The sequence below is a fragment of the Otolemur garnettii genome, unplaced genomic scaffold (assembly GCF_000181295.1).
Source record: "Otolemur garnettii isolate 467f Iridium unplaced genomic scaffold, OtoGar3 scaffold00005, whole genome shotgun sequence".
Classification (NCBI taxonomy): Eukaryota; Metazoa; Chordata; class Mammalia; order Primates; family Galagidae; genus Otolemur; species Otolemur garnettii.
Window position 1 is genome coordinate 10,507,991 of NW_003852400.1, and position 23,312 is coordinate 10,531,302.

The 23,312-nt window shown below is 35.8% G+C and overlaps 1 protein-coding gene across 2 annotated transcripts in view; it reads right to left on the reverse strand.

Annotated features, from left to right (window-relative positions):
• The window catches only part of CACNA2D1 (calcium voltage-gated channel auxiliary subunit alpha2delta 1), a 502,006-nt gene that overhangs the window by 225,475 nt on the left and 253,219 nt on the right, over positions 1-23,312 (reverse strand). For both annotated transcript variants that reach the window (XM_003782628.2, XM_012811373.2), the window contains exon 4: positions 6,007-6,066. In XM_003782628.2, the coding sequence (XP_003782676.1) occupies positions 6,007-6,066 (60 nt within the window). The remainder of the gene's footprint in view (positions 1-6,006; positions 6,067-23,312) is intronic.

Consider the following 23,312-nt stretch of genomic DNA (forward strand, 5'->3'; position numbering starts at 1 on the left):
CATTGGTCAAAGCTTTGAGATTATTGCAGAGAGAGTGAAAAGATTTCTAGGCAGAAAGCGTCAAAAGCTCTGAAGGTAAAGAAGAGAAGATCGGTTGAAGGAAATGTCAAGTGGTGTGCTTACTCTTTGGGGGTTTAGAATTTCAGGAAAATACTAATAGATGCAATTTTTTATTTTGCAATAAAAATTTAGGAAAGCTTGGAGCCAGCCCATGAAGGGCCTGATATACCCCAAATATATGCTAGATGGAACGTCACTAAAGATTTCTGAACAAGGAAGTGAAATGGATGGAATTATGTTGAACACATCTTGGTAGATTATGCATTAAATGCAAATTGTAGTAATTTGTAATGCTCATGCATTTTCTTCATCTTTTCGTTTCACAGTTCAGAAATTAATAACAGTAACCCCTCCATTTTCATGCGAATAAGTGGCTTACAAAAATGTTAATAACATGAAGCTCAAGTTACCAAGAGGTTAATAAAATCTGAGTTCAAAAACTCTCTTTTGACAGCTGCAATTTGGCACCAGCTGGTAGCAGTAAATGACTCCAGCTTAAATATCAATGGGCAGGATTTTGGGTGCTCTCTATGGCTGAAATTTTTAGAATACTGGCAGCAATCCCAGGAATTTCCCAGTAATTGAGCACTATTTTCATCATCTCGACCATAGGATAGGGAGGCAGCAGCCTGGTCCTGAAAAAATACAGAGAGTCACCTTTCACTTCCCTATTTCCTAAATCAGGATCGCTTGTTCTTCCTTTTAACTTTTCCCTCCCTTCTGACGGGGAGCTCTCAGGGGAAGAAATTTACCCCAGGCAATCCATATCTATAATTGCAGCATCACAAGACACATCCTCATGGCGTCTTCCTGGAGGGGCTTCTACTGTACTAACATGCACTGACTTTGACGTTAATAGAAAGAATAGAAAGCCAAGTCAGACAGAGCATTCAAACATTTGAAAAATGAAAACAATGTTTTTGGCTAGGTAATTCATAGTGAAGTATTTTACTGCTTCTTTCAATCTAAGGAAGAAAAGATAAGGACTATCACTGAGGGTAACTAACAATTGAAAGCTCTTGCTTATTATTTTCTACTCCAGCGTGTTAAAATGGGCATCTGTCTCTGACGCAAAACAAGAAGGCAGCATAAATAAGCCTGGCTCCTTTCTGTTAAATTGGTTTTCCGCAATTTGGGGGTTAATGAGTCTTGCAGCATGGTGGCTCCTTTAAAAAAAAAAAAAAAAACGGTAATAAAAATTGTTTCCCTACTTAATAGACATGTTGCAAAAACATTAAAATATGCAAGCTCTTGATTCTAAAAGGGCATTTCGACTAAAGGTAGAAATTAAGAAAGACTATTTCAGGACAGAGGTTAAAATCATTTTGGTCATCTATTAATTTTATCTGTTTATTCCTTAAGACAGAATGTCACTCCCACAGTTTTTAGCCTGAAAGTCAGGTCTTTCATATTCAAGCCCCTATACTGGGTTATAATTTAGAATCTTGTTTGTCTTTATACATTGCCATCTAAATAAATGAGTGCATTTTCCCAGACCGCGTATTCACCATCATTAGCGGTGCAATCAAGAATGATGCAATTCCATGAAATGCATAAAGATAGATAAAATAATGAAATACATAACGCCAGGGCCTTTTACTCATATAAACACAAAATGTAAAATAGTATCAACTTTCAAAACATGATTTGGCAAAGTAATTTTTTAAATGAGAAAATTAAAGCGATACTGGAGAACCAAATTAGTCTGATTGACACTCCATAACATTCCACTTCACTAGAAAAATTTCCACCTACTAATTTACGTTCCCTGTAAAGCTAAAGCAAAAGAGGACTCTTCAAATGTTTTATTTACTGGCCAATTTCTAGACATCCGTACTCAGTGTGCACAGTAACAAGCTGGTGCTAATAAGCCATACATAAAAATCCTACTTATTAAAATACAAATTAGGCACCCCTTATGTTGATACATGTGTAAGTACAATTAATATTGCAGGCTTAGTTGGAAACAAAATTGCTTTAGTTAACCAACCATTGCAAAGTAATCAGATGAGATTTCAAATGCAATCGGAAAAGATCTGTTTGGTAGAAATAATAGCAATTATTTCATGTGGAACAATTCGTTTGCCAAGCTCTTCTTTCCTTCTCCCACCTGCTTTTCATAAAATAATTTGTCCATCATAAATGACACAAAATGTCACCTTTAACACCCATGAGTTGCACTGAGACCTGAAAGGCAGCTGGTAGACATAGCTTATTTATAAATATTGGTTTGAACTTGTAAATGCATGACCGCATAAATCTTAATCCATTTAGAGTACATGCCCTTTGTTCCCTCACTTGTATATTCAGCTGGGAATGGAGTGGAGCTGAGGGAGAGTGTGCATCACACCAGCCCTTTGTTGTTGCCAGCAGATTAGTGCTTTGCCTTTTGTTCTTGTTGTTCCTGAGATTTCTCTACATTACGCAGCGGGGAATGTTAATCAACATTTTGCCTAAGTAATATTAATGAAACATGCCCACTTATACTTGAGGGAAGAATCAGAATATTATATTTCTTTTTGAAATGTTAATGTACCTTTTAGGAAATTATTTCTGCCTTCTAGATCATCTCAGTGCCAAATTATTAAAGGATGGCATTAAAGAACTATTGCACTGATGCAAATAGTTAAATATCTTAAAAGATAAAAGTATTATAGAGTTTAAAAAGAGGACCTTTTGGAAAATGGTAGTGTTTGACTTCAAATTCAACATTGCTAATTGGCTAAAATGTTCACAACGTTTTTGATTGTTTTGTGTGTTTTCACAAAATGACAAGACATTTAATGTTGATAATTTGTGATTTCCAAACATGGTCTTGAATGGTGGTCTTGAGGGATTTATTTATCTGTTATGTCTACGAACCGAAGCACCATCTAGGTTATCAGGAAAGAAAGACAGGAGGGGAGGGTGGCTTATGTTGTACGCTTACTTATTAGAGTCTTGAGATTAAGCAATCTTCACTCTGGTTCTGTTCGCCAAAAAATAAAAACTGCCACTATCTCAACATTCTATCACAATATGGCACTTCAAAGAGAAAGGCTATTTATTGTAAAGACTTTATGTACAGCTCACATGATAAGCTATGGAAAATATCAGTTCTCAGTGTGCAAATTGTAACAGCTGTGTGTCCTGCTGACATTATTCACAGTTCTTCAAAAAGGTTACTCAAGAAATGAGTTAACAGTGCTCTAAAGTAACCTATTTTCCCTTTAATAGCTTCTTTTAATGCCGATCCATATGTTCATAGTTCCTAAATAAATTGTGAACTAATCATGGGGAAAGTTTAGAACAAAATTTGTTCAAGAATTTTCACACGGTAAAACTCCGAACACTTACTGAGTAAACCACTTATTTTCTGTTTAAGCTTGTAAGATTTAGTAATGACTTTTGTATTATCGTGGAGCCAATTTGCCCTTTTTTCAGTAGTGCTGCTACTTGAATACAGGCATTGTGAGAGGGGGTAATATGAGTTACATTTCAAGATAATTTTTTTCACATTTTGGTATCTCACAAATAGAAATAGAGCTTAACGTTGTTGGTACATCATAATTTAAATGGTTCCTTCTTTCTTAGAAATAAATCAAATAATAAAATGGCAGAGAGTTTTATCCTTCATGATGGTTTGGATTTGATAGAATACAGTAATAGATCGTTTGCATTGAGTGCTTTTGTTTTAGGAGTTATTTAAGAAGAAAGAAAATCATTGCCAAAAATTAACTTAGTGTTAATGAGTCCATAAAGTTTTTACAGTGTATCTGTGAAAGGAAAACTTTTATCCATAAAACGGTACACAGTAGTTAACTAAAGCAGCACCCGTGACATAAAAGCATTGCTACAATCCTACTTGTTAATTTAGTGTTTTCCACATTAATTGCTCCTTAGAAAACCGAAAAAGATGTGCAACTAATAAATGACTACTTACAATAACTACCAAACCACCTTAATGGAAAGAAAGAAGCTTTCTTTTGAACAGCAAATATATAATTATTAATTTTGTATGTCTTAATGGTCTTTTAAATTCTCTTAATTACTAAAGACTCAAACGATAACAGCACCCATTGTGTTACACCAACACTAGGCACAATACCTGATCCAGATGTTGCTCTCTTACCACCTTCCACTGCCCTTACCACACCATCTCTCTGTTGTGCGAGAGAGTAATTTCCATTCAGCATCAGCTAATCAAAAGGATCTTTATTTAGATATATTAGGTTTGCTTTGACCCTTTCAACAAAATAGGTTCAAGTTTACGTTGCTTCCTTCTAAAAGCAGCTAACAACATTATGAATCCTTTCATTGGATGAGCTTATAATTTGCTCAATGCTCATTATGTTTTTAACTTAACCATTGATTTTTTTTCCTTTATATGTTACAGATGGAGAATTGATCTTTATTATCCCACTTCTGATAAAAATGGTGGACAAAGCTAAGGCCCACATGATACTAACAACTGAGATGATGCATCATCAAGTCAGTGGAAAAAGACACTGACAATTGTCATCTAGTGTCTTCAACAGACTGTGTAAGAAAGGTAAATTAGTGGAAAAAATAGCAAAAGTAAATAATATCAGAATCACCAAGCAGGGAAGACTATTTACTATCATTTAAGTGAATGAAATATCATTTAGTGTTTGATATTCAACATACCATTTATCACATATATCATAATCACACTAAGTAGAAGTGCTAAACCTGACTTTAATGCTCCACTGAATCATAACTATTTGTCTTTAAATTTGAGACTTTTATTTTACAAAACATCAAAAACTGCCATCGCAGTTTAATGCTGTTTAAATGTGGGTATGGGGGGAGGGGACTAGGTAAGTCACATCCCAAAATGGGTTGTCTGGAATTTATCTGTGATCAAAAACTAAAGAGATTTTCACTATACACTTAATAATTCAAATAGGGAACAGAAGTGCTTTAGCTGATTGTTAAGGACAGACTTCTGCACTGTGCCCCTTGGCTATAAGAGCATAAACAGATGATGGACAAACCTCCTTAGGAGAATTTCTGCTACTTATATAACTAGACTAGAAACTCCTAGAACACAAGTTTATCAATATAATACATGCAAAAGCTAATGTCTGCCAGCATTGGTAAAAGTAGGCCAGAGTAGAGGAAAGATTACTTCTAGCTAAAGTCAAGCAAATTAAATTTAAAGAGGTTTAGTATTTTCATTTTCACTTTAATTGTATTGCCTACCACCAAAGTGATTATAACACACATACCACTTCTCTTAAACTCAAAGCAGTTAGAGGCAACTTGTTTTTCAACTAGAATATCTGTAATATCTACAAAGATTAATCATATATTATAATGCAATGCTACTTTCAATGTATTTTATAAATACTGTACTTTAAATATGGGAAAATATTTCAAAAAACTTTTTATTTTTCATATGGAACATAGCAAGTACACTTTGATTAACTTATATGGCCCTGGTTAACCAAAAACATTTTTTTTAAAACAACCAACAGTGGCCGGGGCCTGGCACAGTGGCTCACACCTGTAATCCTAGCACTCTGGGAGGCTGAGGCAGGAGGATTGCCTGAGCTCAGGAGTTCGAGACTAGCCTGAGCTAGAGTGAGACCTGGTCTCTAAAAAATAGCCGGGCATTTTGGTGGGTGCCCTGCAGTTCCACCTACTTGGGAGGCTGAGACAAGAGGATCACTTGTGCCCCAAAGTTGAGGCTGCTATGAGCTTTGATGTCACAGCTCTCCTGACAGTGATAAAGGAAGATTCTGTCTCCAAAAGACAAAAAACAACAACAAAAAAAAAACCTAGTAAATAAAAAAAACAACAAAGAATATAGTTGTTTTCTGGTCCCATAACACTGTTAAGATTCCATCACTAAAAAATAGTTTAATGTGAACATAAGTATCCGAATTATCCTGACACAAAATATCAACCTATTTAAATGAAGTAGTTAAAAAGAGTCCTTACTGCAAAATCTTCTCTCCACTGGTGGGCGGCTTGAACTTTCTCTGCTTCCAAAGCCAGGCGCTGAAAGAAAACAAAAACAAAACAATAAATCTCAGAATTCAAATGATCCTAGGAATATGTAATTGTTATATAAAGTTCTTTGGTCTTCTAATCGATTGTGAAGCTAAAAAGCAAAAGAGTGACAGACACTCTGTGGTGGCCACAAAGCAAGTCAGATCCTGCCCACTCTGGAACCCTGATCCACTTCCTCACTTCCATGCAACCAGGGGCTGACAAGCCAGATACAACTGAGATGGAGAAATTCGTTAAGTCACAATTGAAGAAGGCAGAAATGCAGGAGAAAATCCACTGCCTTCCAAAGAAACGCTCAGACCCCTGAAGCAAGCAGTGAGATGCAGTGAGGAGAGCGCTCTGATATGCACCGACAGCCACAAGTACTGCCTTCTTATTTTACTGCTGTTAGCTGTTTAAGTTTGTAAGCTGCAGAGAGATGGGATCAAGTTTAAATGACTGTGCTGCTCCTTGAACATCAAAGTATGGTGAACTACTGATACCGAAGGCCCAGCCTGCCTCTCCCAGCTGCCTGTCTCGCTGACAGGGAAGGAAAAGAACTTGCATATTGGTGAAAAAAGATGGGCGGAATGGCAGTGAAATCTAAAGTAAAACCGAGTTCAGTCAGGCTGTAAAATGCAGTTAATCTGAATGATATTTTTGTTGTTGTTACTGTTCTTCAAATGATTATTAGAATACACAATCATTTTAACATGCGAGTAAGATTTAAAACCTGAAAAGCCAAAGACACTCACTTACAATTCATAAACTCTAAATCATTTAGTAATCTAACCTACTAAGGTTGGCCTGTGTGTAGTTGTTTTTCAGCAATAATAGTAACACACACTTCCTGAGAAATCACGCAATTTATTAGCTCCGCCATCAGCAGCAGCAGTGCCCTCTTATATGAGTGCTTTCTTTGAATGACTAATGTTTTAGCTTGTAGAAAAAGTTCTAAATTTTATTTCAGTTGTTTTAGAAAAAAGGCAAGAGGATATGTTAATTTTGGTAGAATTCTGTTTTTAGAAAGTACCTGCATAGTATGTATTTCTGTAAGTTCAAAGAAAATGGCAGCATTGAGAGATTAATAAATATGTCCCAAGCACTAGGAACCTTACTACTCCCTTGTTAATAGGATATTTATTAAATAGTCTTTACTAAAAGTCACAAAACGCAATAACTTCCTCTGTATTTATGTCATGGAGGCATCAGCTTTGTCCATCCTTTTATAAAGAACCTTAGCAGTTCCTTCAGAGGTAATGTATAATAAAGTATCTGTGCACTGAAATTGGACGGATTCTCATGTGATAACATTTTTTAATAGGTAAGAAAATTTCAAGCTGACTTATTTTCTCTTAGCATTTTCAAAATGTGATTCCATTAGGTTCAGGGGAGTGTCTGCCACTCACCCTGTGTAGATAAACTTATTTTCCTTCTCCAGCAGTTTTTAGATTTTTCACTTTGTATCTCACAGTTTTAGTGTCATGTTCTACATGTGATAAACTTCTACGATGACAGTGACATTCAGTGACAAAGAACACAGTTTGAGTGCCAGCCCTTGTAACCTCTGAGCTGTGCAGCCTTGGAAAAGTTGTCTCTTCTCCCATCTTCCCACACGAATAATGTGAAAGCCAGTCTCCTGGGCTGATGGAAGTTCTATGTAAGTTGTTAGCATATTTTGCTGTGTATAAACAGTACTTTTTGGCAGCCAGATACAATGAAGAAAATTGGTACTTTTCTGTGAAAATTTCTGCTAGGATATTTTTATTATTACAAATTGGAAAATATCTTCCCAAATAGGTACTTTCCGTGGATTTGTTTACTTAACCTGTTACTTAGATAAATCAATTCTCAACTAAAGCTTAAAGTTATTTTCTTGGGCATAAATTTTCATTACTATGAAAGTAGCATGAAGGATCACTGTGGTGCTTGTTCTAAATGTGAACAATGTGCTGTATGGAAAATTTTTAACTGTTGGATGATTACAAATAACAAAGAGTTCCAAAAATAAAAGTGTATTTTTTGGCCCAAATTTTCTAGGAAAAAACAAGGATGCACATTATATGTGTACATGGGTAGTATCTGTCAGGAGCAGGGGAACCCAATGGGCCTCCTTGGGCCACTGTGCAATCCCATCCGGGACAGCCAGGCAGATGGATTCCAGTTGGGAAGGATCTCGTATTCCATGGGAAAGGACTGGAATGGCCTCTACCCAGTACCACAATCAGGGTGGAGGGCAGTGGGAGGCTGCTGAGGCAGGCAAGTCATACAGGGCGGGAAAGGCTTTCAGGGGAGAGAGAAGGGACAGCCTTCACAGAGCAAATGGCTGTGGGAGGGCAGTGAGATCCGCACATTTACCAGGGGAGCATTAGCCCCTCTATGTGTGGCTCTCCCAACCAAGCACCGGCCACTTTCCCAAGGAGCATTTGTTTTCATGAAAGTTTGGGCAGAAAAAGTGGGTACATGTTATACACAGGACATGTATTACCCAGCAAAATACAGAATATATAAAATGCTTAGATCAGTCCCTGGCACGCAGGGAGCTCTATGTCAGCTATCAATTTTGAACAGTTAGTTGTGACTCCTCTTGCTCCCTATATCCCTTTGAGAAAACTGTTTAGTGTTGAAGTGACCTGTAACCTGCCTCACACAGCTAGAAGATGATGTTAGAAATTAGACAAATAGAAATGCAAATATAGTAAATGTAAACGTATGAAACTCAGTTATTCAAAGATTAAGATTATTAGATTAGATTTTAGAAAATCATAAATCTTCAAGTAATTTGTTGGTTTATATAGTTTATAATCTTTCCTGATAAGCCATTCCTCAGTGTGTGTCATCCTATGAAAGTCCATTCTGAGTTGGACAATGTAAACATCCGAAGACCAATTTTTATAGTAATGTATTGGCTTCTATCTCTGTGATTTACTGTTATAATCTGTTCATTTTCCTAAGCTATTACGTAGGTATTACTAATGATCATATAATATTGCCTAATGAGAGATGTCAGTGCAAGCTGAATCTACAGGAAAATCCTCCCTGGTCTGCTTAAATGACGGTGGTTTTGGCTATCAGCTAGTAGACAGAAATAAATATAAAAGGAGCTAGAAAGTGTTAGATACTGTACCAGGAAGAATAATGAAAGGAAAGTTCCCTATCCCTACAAAAACAAAAAACTAAACATTGCAAAGCCAAAAAAGGCAAGTATATACATGTTAGTGACATTGCAACATGGCACTTCTGGAGACTCAAAAATTCAAATGTAGCCACAAAATGAATGACATAGCAAGTGGAAAGGAGATAGAAGAATTTTCTTATAGAAAAGAAGTAGGATTAAAAAAAGAAACAAAGAGAAGACAGAAAGAGAAAACCAACATGAAGTTATATGCAACAACATTCAGAATATAAAACTTGTGACATTTTTAAGCGGCACTGATAAGAATATGTAACCTATAAAAATAAGCTATGAAATACACCTGGGAATTTCATGAATTTACACAAAATACTCATTAAAATATTGAAGAGACTTTTTTTTAGGTTATGAAATATTAGGACTCAAAAATGCCTTTAATCTTTAGAGAGGGACATTAATTAAGGTTTTTCCTTCACCACACACAGGAGGAGTATGCTGCCACCACAAACAAAACACACTGCTTCACAGGGCCACGCACAGTTTTCAAGGTACCAGCTGGAACTCGATCATGCTCTTGCCTCCTCTGGAGCCCGTAAGGAAGTGTAAACTAACTGATTTGACTCCAAATCACAGGGCTTATGGCACAAACACTAACCTGTTTCCTAAGCTACAATGGCAGTAACCATTACGACTATTTCCAAAGAAACAGAATAACAAACAATGACAACAAACTATAAGACAACTCTCCCAGAAGGAAGAGTCGAAAACAGCTTTATGTATAATGCATATTTTTAAATGCTAATTTAATAAAATAAAGCCATCTATTGCAAGATTCTGAACAAGGTTAAGAAATCTAAAGCCATAAAGTTGTATCTATGAAAATGACATGTATTTTTAAAGGTTTGTTTGCAGCTCTAAAGCTGCTAAATTTTATATTTCTAGCTTGGAAATCCAGAAATATATAATCATGAAAAATGTATATCATTATCTTCTTTGTTCATGAGGAAACTAATGAAATTTTTTTTTAATCTGGCAAAATTTCATGAGAAAGCAAAATACTAAACTTTAGATAGTCTACTTTAGAAGCAGTACAAACAGACAGTGAAAGGGCTCTTTCTTGTAACAAAAGACCAGCTGATCATTACATCTAGAAAATTGACATGTCTTCCAGACACTTCCAGGCTCTAATTAACTTCTATTCTGATCAAGTGACATTTTATTTTCAAAGCCAATGATCTACCATTAAATGCCACAGGCAAATTGTGTTAAGGCTGCTCAAATCCCTATCTAATAAAATGTGAATATTTGCTCAGTGGAGCATCTTTACCTTCATAGTTGGCTATATAAGAAAAAAAAAATCTTTCTCATGTAATTTATAATACAGCATCAAACACTAAAATCAGACTGAGGACTGAGCACCCAACAGAAAGATGCTGGAGCAGCAGGAATCCCTCTGAGAAACATTAATTCTGCTTATTTCTGCTCATACTAAGATAAACCAGGAAAGTTCATTTAAATGGCTTTTTTATAAATGAGATAGCACATGCATCTGTGAAAATTCTTTAGGTGTAGAATGCTAAGTATATATATATATATATATATATATAGTTTGAAATGTGTTAATAAAATTTACTTTCCTACCCACTTATTAGTTTGAGCATTTAAAATAGAAATCATATAAAGATGATTTTACGATTCAAACTTTAACAAAATGGACTTAACCCTAAACCTTGTGATTCCCGAAGCTTGTTTCCCATAAAACTCATCCAAACATTTATAACTAGAAATTCACAGCACGTGTATCAATGCCAAAACACTGGTAGAATCTATTTCAGGTTAATGAAACATTTCCCAGCATAATTTTTAGAAATTGCTAAGGATAAAAAAACATCAACAACAGGAAAACTCTGTGTTATTCGGAAACCATCTTTAGGAAAGACTTGTTCTCAACTCCTGAGAGATCATTGCTAATCAGTCAAAAAGCTTTTGATATGCAGTGATCTTCAGGGGGCGGGGGAAAGACACAGAAATAAGAGAACAGGGAGCTTTTATCAGATCAGAGAAAGAGCAGCTCCCTTGAAGGCTATTCATTCTCAACCTTTACTTTTTGTCATTATCTTCTTCACTAGGATTGAATACTGTCAGGTGATACAAAAGCCTAATAAAGGCAGCATATCAGAGATACAATGCTATAATTAAGTGTAGTTATTGAAGACTATTTTCCAAATCTGTAAATAATTTGTTACCTAGACTACAATTAATTGCCAGTTACAGATAAAAGAAGTTTTCTGAAATATTTAATTATAAGGAATTTTCTTTTAATAGCTTTGACAGAAAACCGTCAGGGATCATATGACAATTCAGTTAGATTCCAGTAATGTTGGTACTCCTATTTTAATATCAAGGATCAAAGACACCATTTAAGCAAATATCACTAACTTCCGAAACAATTTCCTTCACTAGTGTATGTCAAGATTTTTCTTATGATAGAAGTATACTAGAGATCGACAATAGATTAATCCAAGTGAAATATGTGCTGGTGATTAATGTTCAAATGGTTAACACCAATAAGAATGAACGAATTTTTGTATGATGACTATGTTGGCAATTTAATTATCACTCTAAGGAGTTTTGCCTATCTTCATCAAAAGATTCTTAACTTATCGAAAGGATAGGGATGATCATTTGTATGGTCTAACATTATCTACTGAAAATAGCACATAGGGCATTGAACAGACTTCTTTGTTCTAAAGAAAAGTAAAGCCTAAGTACAGGGACAATCGACTATGGATCTGCGGCATAATGAACATGCCCTTTTAAGTCAGATCTGGTTTCTGATACTGGCCCTGCTTCTCACTATAAAATTTTAGGCAAAGATTTTAACTGTGTTCAGCGTCTAAGCTATTTTTCTATCATACACATTTTCTATTTGGTATGCTAGATATCTAGGATATGATAAGCTCAATAAAGTTTTATTTCCATTTGAATCTTACAAACATAAATCACTAAGGTAGACTATGTTAGAACATGATTATTGGCAACTACTTCAATGTGTGAATATGAGTGAAATAAATGAAAACAGTGTAGTGGTCCCTATGTTTTTACTGTATTTTGCCCTGCAGAAAATTTCTTATCTATAGAACCATAAGGTCACCCCAAAGTCCATGCAATTCTGGGGATACACAGTTTAATACAGCAGACGATAAAATGAGTTCAATGTCAGATTTCTTTATTTTTCCCTAAATGGACTAAGAAAGGAGAGCAAATCATTGTGCTCTGCCTTTTCCCTAATTTCCTGAGAGGACGGAGGGGGGTAGATAGTGAGATGTGACATTTGCTCAGCATTTCTTATGCAGATAGGAAGTCTAGAAGACCTCAACAAACAGGACGACATAATACCACCATGAATATTTACGATCATACTCTATCTCGAAGGTAAAATGGGCTTTTCTATCCAATAACCTTAACCAAAGAATGGGAAATAATAAAGTTTATTTATATTCATAAGAACGCATATGTCCAGATAATAGTACCAAAACCTTCTCATAATTTGTTATATCCTAGTGAATAAGGATTTACTATGAAATTCTTTATGTGTAGAGAAACTGCTAGAAGTAGTTTGAGTCACATCAACTATACTTAATAATGTTAATGTTAATAATGTTAAGATATTGTTTCTAGAAAGAAACATTATCAGTACTTTGAAAAGGCTCCCTTGGCCTCAGGATTTGACCGATGCGTTCTCAAAGGTTACGATATATATTTTCAGTTATTTCAGTGGAGTCCGTACATGGAGAAAATATTTTTTAAAGTACTGCTTTTATCAAGAATGCAAATAGCTCAATAAAAGAATAGTAACCGTTCTGAATGTCTCTAGCCAATAACAAGCTTTAGCCACAGGTCTTTTTGTTTTGTTTGTTTTGATTTATTTTGGGAGGGGAGATGTTGCTAAAATTTCTAAAAAGCATATAAACAAATATTCTAGAACCTACCATCCAGAATTTACCTTTAATTTTGCCTTATAACTTTTTACATATGAAATAAAGTATTACAAATCACCTTTAAGTTTATCTCATTCACAGCCGCTGACCAGGTTCCCTGCCCACAGCAATCACTGTAATCGATGGAGCTGTATCTTTGGACATTATTTGGAGAGTGATTTTTAAAAACATTTAAATGTCATCTGATGTTAACACTGTGGATTGTTCTTCCTCATAGCTTGGATGCAGGTTAAATGGCAAAGAGAAATTCTACCAGCTTCATAATGAGAATGATTTATCTATTGAGAAATCTATCACTCTCTCAAGCGATGGTTTGGATTAAACAATCAAATTCGCATCAATAGTGTATGAGAAATGGTTTGCTGAGGGTTTTAGAAAGTAAAGATAATGCCTGGAGGAAGACAACAGAATCCTTTAGGGAAGCAAAGCTGCCGTCATTTCTAACACCCCTTTTTAGCACCAACAATTTATGCCTGTATTGTATGTTTATCAGCAGTATGTGTAACAGGCCTTATTTGTAAACACAGAGCTACATTTCTTTCTCTCCATCAAGAGACCATCATTCTTTCTTCACAGGCATTACTCAAGCAACCTTAAATATGATAAATCATAACTTAAGCCAGGCAACTTCACCAAAGACATATCGATCTCCTCCCACTGTGGTGCTATGAGTTAGCAAGTCCACTGTTACAAAGATGACTAAATATTGGTTTTATATTTTACTTATTATGGCTTGCCTAAAATATCTTTCTGTATTCTTTCTGCTTTTGTTTAATGACATGAAACATGAACACATAATGATTATCTTGTTTTTTTTTTAATTTCCATTTTCTCCCCTAGCAGGACAAATGAAAACTGACTCCAATACACAAAAAAATTTTAAATATGATCAAATTTAATTTGGGAAAATATATTCCAATATTGAGAAATCCTAACAAATCCTGTTAAAATAGCTTAGTGCTAGTCCATCTTCTTAAGTTTATGGAGGAGAGAAAACGGAGTTTTGTCTTCTTGGGTTGTTTCTCAAGACAAACAAAACAGGCTCCCTAACATTTAACATTGACTTTGGTTGAACTTATAAATAGATCAATCAGATACAGATAAAGTGTGTCTAATTATTAGCATCTATATAAATATCTTCACATTTCTACAAATACTAGAATTATAACATAAGAAAATTATCAAGATAGTAAAACATTAATTTGGAATTATATAAAGCCCAAACAAATATAAATCTTATTGCAGTATTAAGGTGCAATGTAAGAATACAGATTTTTTTTTGATAGCTATCATTTTCTTACAAATGATTTCATGCCAGATAACGTGAAATAAAAATCTCATAATACAAACATTTTTCTTTCTAGCATAAGCTTTAAGGGAGTATAATATATGCAAAACACATAAATAAAACTTGCTGAAATCTAGCCAGTCATCATTTATTTTTCTATTTGCAGCCAAGCGAAATATAAAATTCTTGGATCATGGCTTCTGGATCGTGTTGTATAGATTTAAGCCTGGATCTTCTATATTCAGGAAATGCTTTAAAATTAACCACAAAGCTTCAAGTCTAATCTTCAGAGATGTAATTAGCTTTAAATAAATTGGCAAACTCTTGGAATACAGAAGCCAGGGTAAAGGAGATATCATCTGCTAAAAACAGCAAAACTTCTGTTAGTAGGAGTGAAAATAAATAATACACAACTGGTAATTACTAGACCATTTCTTTTCTTTCTTTCTCTTTTTCTTTTTTTGGCTCTATAGCACAAAATAATAAAATAAGATTTTCTTCAGCTGAATATAATTTGCACATCAGCTTTACATTTCCTACCTGCAAATAATCCCCCACTGAGCTTTGTTTACAAAACTGGATTCCAACTACCAATATCCAAATGGTAGTTGTTCTCTGGCTCTGGTGAGTTGGATATTCATTAAATGAAGAATAGAACTCTCCTTGCTTTTTTGGTTCTCTTAAACATTCCTTCCAGATTACAGAAGACTTCTAGCAGATAACTCTCGACCTTTTACATGGGCCCTCGCAGATGACCTTTGATCTCTGTCACAGCACGCCTGCCCGCCACCTCCTAAGCGACAGACACCATGCATCACACCCTGCAGCGCTTTAAAAGAGGCCCCTTACTCTAACTCAGCCCTGTCCCATTTCCCACTGCCAGCTCATCTACTTACAGATGCTCTTAATAAATCTCTGCTATTAACTCTGCTTGGCCTGGTTCTTTACTGCATCTTCCAACATATAACACCGAAGATTCTGATTCCAAACTTGCTGTCATTCCTGGAAATCCACAAGTTTAAGATGGTGCACCATTTCCTTGGGCAAAAGCTTGAAAACGCTCCTCTTGAGAGTAATATTTTAGAGATATTAGACATATGGATTTACTCTTTGTGAAACACAGAAATATAATTTGACAGAAGGCCACAAAAGTAGCAAACCGCCCTTGACTAGTACCATAACCTTATACTACCATGACGCACATCAGGCTAGGCTCAATTCTCTCTTTCTCTAAATGACTAAATACGAATACATTCAGCACAGAAAGCAGTTCGTTCACAACTTTTCAGTTCCAATATCTTACCCAACGTGTGGCAGGCAGCAGGGTAGAAAATAATCATTTCCAAGTAATTTCAAGGTTGCATCAAGATTTATAAATAAATACATTCACTAAATCATCGTGAATAAAGACTCTGGGCCTTTCTGTCCAAATAGGTTATCTTCTACATGATAAGCATCATATTAGCTTAACACAGGGTGGCCATAAAGTACATGTGCAACTTTAAATTTCACCCTGTTTTAAATTTCACATAAACTTTATGGCCACCCTGTATATCACCACCTAATTCATAAAAATCGCTAGATTATCTCAACACTACTTGGCCCTTAAAAATTAATAGAATTTGGCTAAGAATCTAGAAAAGATCCAGGCTTTTTCTATAGGATTCTAGAATTAATCTATAATCAGTTTCCTTTATTCTTTAATGCTGAATACCACTGCAGATTCAGAAACCCAGGAAAAAGTCAGTATGAAGGAGGGATTGATTTAGACAGTGAAGAGAGAAAAAGAAAACAAACTAACAAGAAATAGGGCAGTTACTAAAGCTAGTTCATAGTCCCACTGATAATCTACTCTGAAATTCCACAAAATTAAGGTACAAGATTAAACTCTTTACATGTAGACATTATGTACTCAGGGAACACAATCAGTACCTCTTCAGGCGGGAAGTGAACTCTGTTGAGTGTCATGCTAATGCCAAAGGCCTTCAAACACTATGCTTACCAATGAATTCCCTACGAATAAGGCAAACACCAAACTCTGGCTTGTTTTATGTCACTGTGTGACCTCTCCTTTACACATCTTGCAACTCCTTTTTACTCCTGTGACTAAGAAAGCATAACATAGTGAAAAGAGTGCTCCACTTTACAGGTATGTGACCAGTAGTATGTTAAATTAATAACTTTTCCTTCAATTTCTCTACTATAAAACAAGGATTATAACAGTTTATGTATGTCTAATTTTAAGAGTTAAACAGGATGTTTGTTTCAGTAAACAAAAGCTATCGACATATTAAAGACTGAAGTAGAGAAGTTAAGAGATTCTTACGTTATAAAGTTAATAAATGAAATCTTAAAAGTCTTATATTATCACCAAAAATATTACATACACTTTGTAAGAGAGAAAGTAGTCATCTTAAATTGTTTCTTTAATAAAGTAATGAAATAAGGTGTAATTTCCTGAAACTGCAAACTTCGGAATTGGTGTGAGTGTTCGCTCTGAATTAATTCCAATTTCAATCAACATATTGGAAGACAATTGACCTTGGGCCCCTCATGTTTCTGTATGTCATGTGAACAGAGGCAGAGAGAATACAGTTTTCAAGAATGTTTTTTGAGCAAATAGCCATGGAATAATGAAAGATCGTCTCCTTTCAGAGAACGGAGGACAGATTTGTGTGTTACCCAAAAAAACAAAAGTAATCCTTGAAGTTAACCAAGTTTGCTGGCAGGGCCCTTTTAAAGATTGGTGTTTCCGGCTCGGCGCCTATAGCTCAACTGGCTAAGGCGCCAGCCACGTACACCTAAGGTGGCGGGTTCGAATCCCCAGCCCGGACCCGCCAAACAACAATGACGGCTGCAACCAAAAAATAGCCGGGCGTTGTGGCGGGCGCCTGTGGTCCCAGCTACTTGGGAGGCTGAGGCAGGAGACTCGCTTGAGCCCAGGAGTTGAGGTTGCTGTGAGCTGTAATGCCACGGCACTCTACCCAGGGGGACAGCTTGAGGCTCTGTCTAAAAAAAAAAAAAAAAAGATTGGTGTTTCCCAAGTTCAAGGCCATAGCCACTTGTGCAATTCAGCTTCACTCACTCTGGGCTGCAGGGTCAGGGGAAGTGGTGTGTGTACAAAGCTTATGTTGTCTACTATGCTGTGAGGCATAAAATACATTGTGTCTAACTCAGAGAGTTTCCTGCATCTATGAAATTGTGGTCATTTACCTCACTACTGTACAAATAGGGTAAATTCTCCTTTAATTCTCAATACTCTTTACATTTCTTGACACACTGAGTTGTGATTTTTTATTATAGCTTTTTGTTATCTAATTTTGCCTTACAATTTCACTCTTGAGAGTGACTATAAACCAAGATAGCCACTCATTGAAGAGCCCTCATGAAGGAATGAGAGTGAAGAGAGATTAGTCTTGATGGTCAGATAAGACACAAAGAGGAGGAGAAACAAAAATGGATGAACAGAAGAAACGTATTACTTACAGATCCCCAAGTGCTTACTGGGGCCAACATGAGGCCAACAGGAAGTCAGGCTGAGGTGACCCAGAGCCCAACCAATCGGGGGTGGGAAGGGAGAGAAACAGAGAAAGATAGAAGGTCTGTGGGACTATGCCTTTATTAAAGTCCATGGATGATTAGTTTGAAGGAAAAAACCAGAAGGGGGGAATTTATTTACATGACTCTGATGTTGAACATTAGGTTTTACTGTGGGATATGTTGAGATCTGGGTCAGTAAGATCAGGAACAAATGGGCCATGCACAGGGTTGGGGGGAGTTTTAACTGTCCAGAGGTGATGGCTATGACTGGGTATGAAATAATTTATAACAGGAATAAGAATGGATACCAAAGCAATAACTATATTAAACAAATTGATGACATGTATCTTATCTAGTTGAATCCGTTTCTATGAACATATTCACTGATCCACCTCTTCCAACTCTCCCCCTCATGTAACTGAAGCTATCTTTATTTTGTCTTCAGCAGTTCACTGATTGTGCACTCTGGACCTGAAGAGTTATGGTGTCTCTACCATAACTTTACTTTTTACTACTCAAAGTGTACCCAGACCAACCGGGGAAGGATCATATAGTAACTTATTAGACATGTAAATTCTCAAATCTCACCCATGTCTACTGAACAAGAAACTCTTCGAGTGGGCCCTTGCAATGTATGGTTTAATATGTGATTCCAATGTACACTAATGTTTCAAAAGTATAGCTCTGAAATAAAAATTCATGGCACTACTCAAGGAATGGTGTTAAATTAGCTTCAAAACAAGCTCCTACAGCTATGTGAAATGAAACAACTACAAATTATTTGTCCTAAGCCTCTATTTTTGATTTAAAAACCTGGTAAATCAGGTGGAGATGAACAGATATGATAGAAGTCACTGGATTAATAACAATTCAGAAATTTAACCATAATTTACTCTTACGTTTAGGGATTACTGTAGTTTGATGAACTTTGAGACAATTAACTTTAATAGGGAAAGTTTCTTTGAAATATTTAACACAATGCTTCATATTTATAACTTTTGTAATTCTCTCTTTCCTTCCTTCTTTCTTTCCTTTCTTAGACAGAAGATAATAGCTTAAATTTGTTTATCCTGTGAGCCTTCTACTTAACAATTTGCAGGAATTTGTGTAGGCTTCAGGGTTTCAATTTATTTTTTTATGTTGTTTGCCAAGTGAAGCCTAAAGCATGAATGGGCAGAAAGAAGAAAATTGCTACACTCATATGATCAAGTCTCTGTAGGAACCAGGCCATTTTAAAAACATGAAGAATGATGTTAAGAAGCCACTTCTCACTGTTAGATGCTTTGTATGAGGCCTTTGCATGAATCTAGAAATCTATCAGTGTTTATGTGGGACTCATTATGAGTCTATGAAAACACCAAAAACACTATTTAATTGAACATAATCCAAATTGACATAATTAACAAAAGGATGCAATATAAGAGATTAAAGAGTACTTGTAAAAATTATTTTTTAATTGTTTTTTTACTTTTTTCTTTTTAAGGAACAGAAAGAGAATCTAAAAGACCCAACTGTCTTCAAAGACCATGACTTGAAGCAAGGATATAAAAATTCATACATACACATCAAAACACATATTGTATCATTTATCTTTTATTTCATATACATACATATGAATTTACATATGTATTTATGAAACCAAAGTGGGAAAAAAAGTGATAATTGAGATAATCAGTCTACAAAATTTATTTTGCAATCTATCTTGAAAACTAACTTAAATTATTTATGTCATACATAATGCATTAAAATGGCTCTTAGAACTCTTACACGTTTATTTAAAATCCCCTTCCTTAACAATTAAATAACTACTTGACCCTTCAAATTGTTTCCCAGAAAAGAGAGACTTGAATTCATGGACTCAAGTGATCCTCCCAACACAGCCTCCCAAAGTGCTGGTTTGATACCCATGAGCCACTACACCCTGCCTGAAAGGACAGATTTACCACAAGACAAAGGAGTTGAGATTCGAGGGTCCGTGGCTAACTTCCTGATGCCAAACCTCACCATCTCCCACCCCCTGCCCAAAGGAAAGGCACTTGGCCATTCCTCAGAAGCCCCCGATTCTTAGTCTCAGAGTTGAAATTGCAGCATCTTCTCCCATTCTCCCCAAAAGAAACCCATGGAATTAAAAATTTCTTTCTTCCTTGGCAATCCTCCTTGTCTCAATAATTAGATCTTTGTGTAATGAGTGACTGGCCCTAAAGGGAAACCCCATTGCAGTTTCAACCACAGATTCATTCATTTTCTCATATAAATGGTTCAACATTTTATAATCCCTAAAGTGTTTATCACTATATTTCTCTTTTCGTAATTTAGGAGTTTTAAAACAAATTAAATCATTAACTTTCCAAGTCAACTGGCAGAATATGGGGAAGGATATTTAATTTCTCTGACTTCTAGTTCTTCATCTGTAAGACAGAGACATTAGGACTCCTTTCATAGAAATTTTTAGGGATTAAATGAGATTTTTGCAAAACAAACAGAGCCCTGACATCTCAGTCGACATTAGCTATCATGAATCAAGAAGAAACAAAAGAAAGAAAGTGTTCTTTGACTTTATGGAAGGCATATTCAGACTGGTGTCTATCACTGTGATCTAATACATTACAGATCAGATTGGATTTGCTTGGCCACCTACTGGGCTTTTAATTCTACAATAATAATTCATCATCTCTAGCTCTCCTCTCCCGTCACTCACCCTCTGACTCTCCTTATATCAAAGGGATTTTTTTCCACTTACCTCGTGCTACTCCATGACTGGCCATCAACTATTTATCATTCCTGCCTTGTTATCTTAATTTCTTTTTTACTTTTCAATAATTTCCCTTTGCTTTAATTAACTCACATGGACTACCAATTCAGCGAGTTGGCTGCCTTAAAAAAAGTGTTAGTAGGCAAATTTTCTGTTTTGCTGCAGTTGCTATGGAAACACGTTTTTCCCCCTTTTTTCTTTTAATCACTAATGCGTGGGGAGGAGGTGCATGTATCTTTATGATGGCAAAGTGTATATTATATGACCCCCTGACTTGTATAGTCTTTCCTCCTAGGAGTTGAAAAATCGCTATGATGTGTGAATCAGCCAAATTTGTAAAATACTCAATTTGCTATGTTTTTTTTCAATGTCAGAAATATCATCCTCTACTAATCAGAAAAAATATGCTGTTCTTGTTTTCCCTTTTTCTACAGAACATATTTCTTAAAATGCTATAAATTATTCAGTAGCTCTTTAGCTTTTTTTTTTAACTTGAGCAATACTATTATTTCTCTTGTTCTCAAATGAGTTTTAATTATTTTAGTAAAAGCTTCCAGTAATTGACATTATCAAAGATTCTTTTAATAATTGTCATACTATTATCTTATAATTTTCTGCTCACATGTCTTAGATATAAGGCTTCTAAGTAGTGACAAGATTTTAAGCCCTTGGCTCCCAAGTGTAAAGTTCAAGAAGGCTTTTCTCCTTTTTCTTTCTTTCTTTTTTTTTTTACAGTTTCTTGGGGGGCTGGGTTTGAAGCCACCACCTCCGGCATATGGGACCAGTGCCCTACCTTTTTGAGCCACAGACGCCATCCCAGCCTTTTTCAAGAAAAATTAAAAGTGTATGTTTATCATGCAAAGCATATTATATGTACTAAGAATAATGATAGCTAAAAGTGTGTAGCTCTTTACAGTTTATGAATTTTTTTACATATGGTATCTTACTTGACCAACATAATGAGATATAAGTAAAAGTAAGAGCTGGCATGTTTCGAGTACTTACTCACTAAGCACTTTACAGAAATGATCTCATCTATCAATACTACAAGCCTAGCAGACACAATCATTAGTTCCATTTTACAGATGAGTAAACAAACAGATAATAGAGAGCTGAAGTTCCCCTAAACTCCCAGCAATGATGTGGTGAAGCTGAATTTGAATACAGTCTATTCATTCCAGAGCTCCTGGACTTGACCCAACCAAAGAAGTTGTACAACTTGCTCCAAATATCACGTAAGTGGAAGACAAAGTAGAAACAGGAAGAAATCCTTCTAATTACATATACGTGACATGTGACATGATGTGAGAAAAAGCCCCCCTAAGCCTTTCTTTATTTTCTATTTATTTTCTAAATTGGTCATGTCCTTCTATGTCTGATTACTTTTTTCTTCCCTCCCACTGCACGCCGCCACCCACCACTTGGCTACACCAGCCTGGGCTGAAACTTTAGGCCACATGAGAAGGCCAAGTTCAGGAGTGGGAAAACAGACCTTAAGGCCACATGTGCCCTTCTATCACTTTAAATGCAACCTTGCAGATAAATCCAAATTTTACAGAATATTTGTATTTTAATTAATACATTTTTGTTCATCTTTCCATTTTGTTTTCTTTTTTAAATGAATGTATTTTAAAACACCAAAGAATAAAATAATTGTTAATGAAATAATCTTCCCAGATTGACCAGCATAATTAGACTATTAGTAAGCCACAAAAGCTAAACTAAGGGCTCCTATGGTCATAACTCATAATTTAGGGGAGTTTCTGTTTGTTTTTTGAGACAGAGTCTTACTTTGTTGCACTCAATTGAGTGCCACGGTGTCAAGTCATAGCTCACAGCAACTTCAAACTCCTGCTCTCAAGTGATTCTTTTACCTCAGCCTCCCACATAGCTGGGATTACAGGCATCCACCACAATGCCTGCCCATTTTTAGAGATGGGGTCTAGCTCTTGCTTAGGCTGGTCTCAAGCCAGTGAACTCAGGCAATTCACCCACCTTGGCCTCCTAGAGCACTAGGATTACAGGAGTGAGCCACCATGCTCAGCCCTCATAATTTACTTTCAACTTATCCAACCTGTCTGGTGCCACTACCACATGAGGCTGGCTGGCCAGAGTTTATGGGGTCTACAGTCTGTTACCAGCTTTGACAGCAGTGTACTGTGTTTCTGTTTGAACTGAAACGTGTGAATAGTTGCACAGTATTACTTAGTGCTGTCTGGCTTAACAGACTATGTCAAAGAAGACCAAGAGAACAATGAATAAATAAAACAGATTTTTTAATAAGGATTGGGAATTACAATATTATCTTGTTTCTTTCTTGTTTTGTGATACTGCAATAGCAACATTAAAGAAATTCAATGTTCATCAGCATAATAACACTCAAAAGGACCACAAATATTTTAAATTGGAGGGAGAGGTATGGCAGATTGTACTATAGAAATGAAAGATGTGGCTAGGCATGGCGGCTCATGCCTGTAATCCTAACACTTTTATAAGCTAGAGACTGGTGGATTGCTTGGGATCAGGAGTTCAAGACCAGCC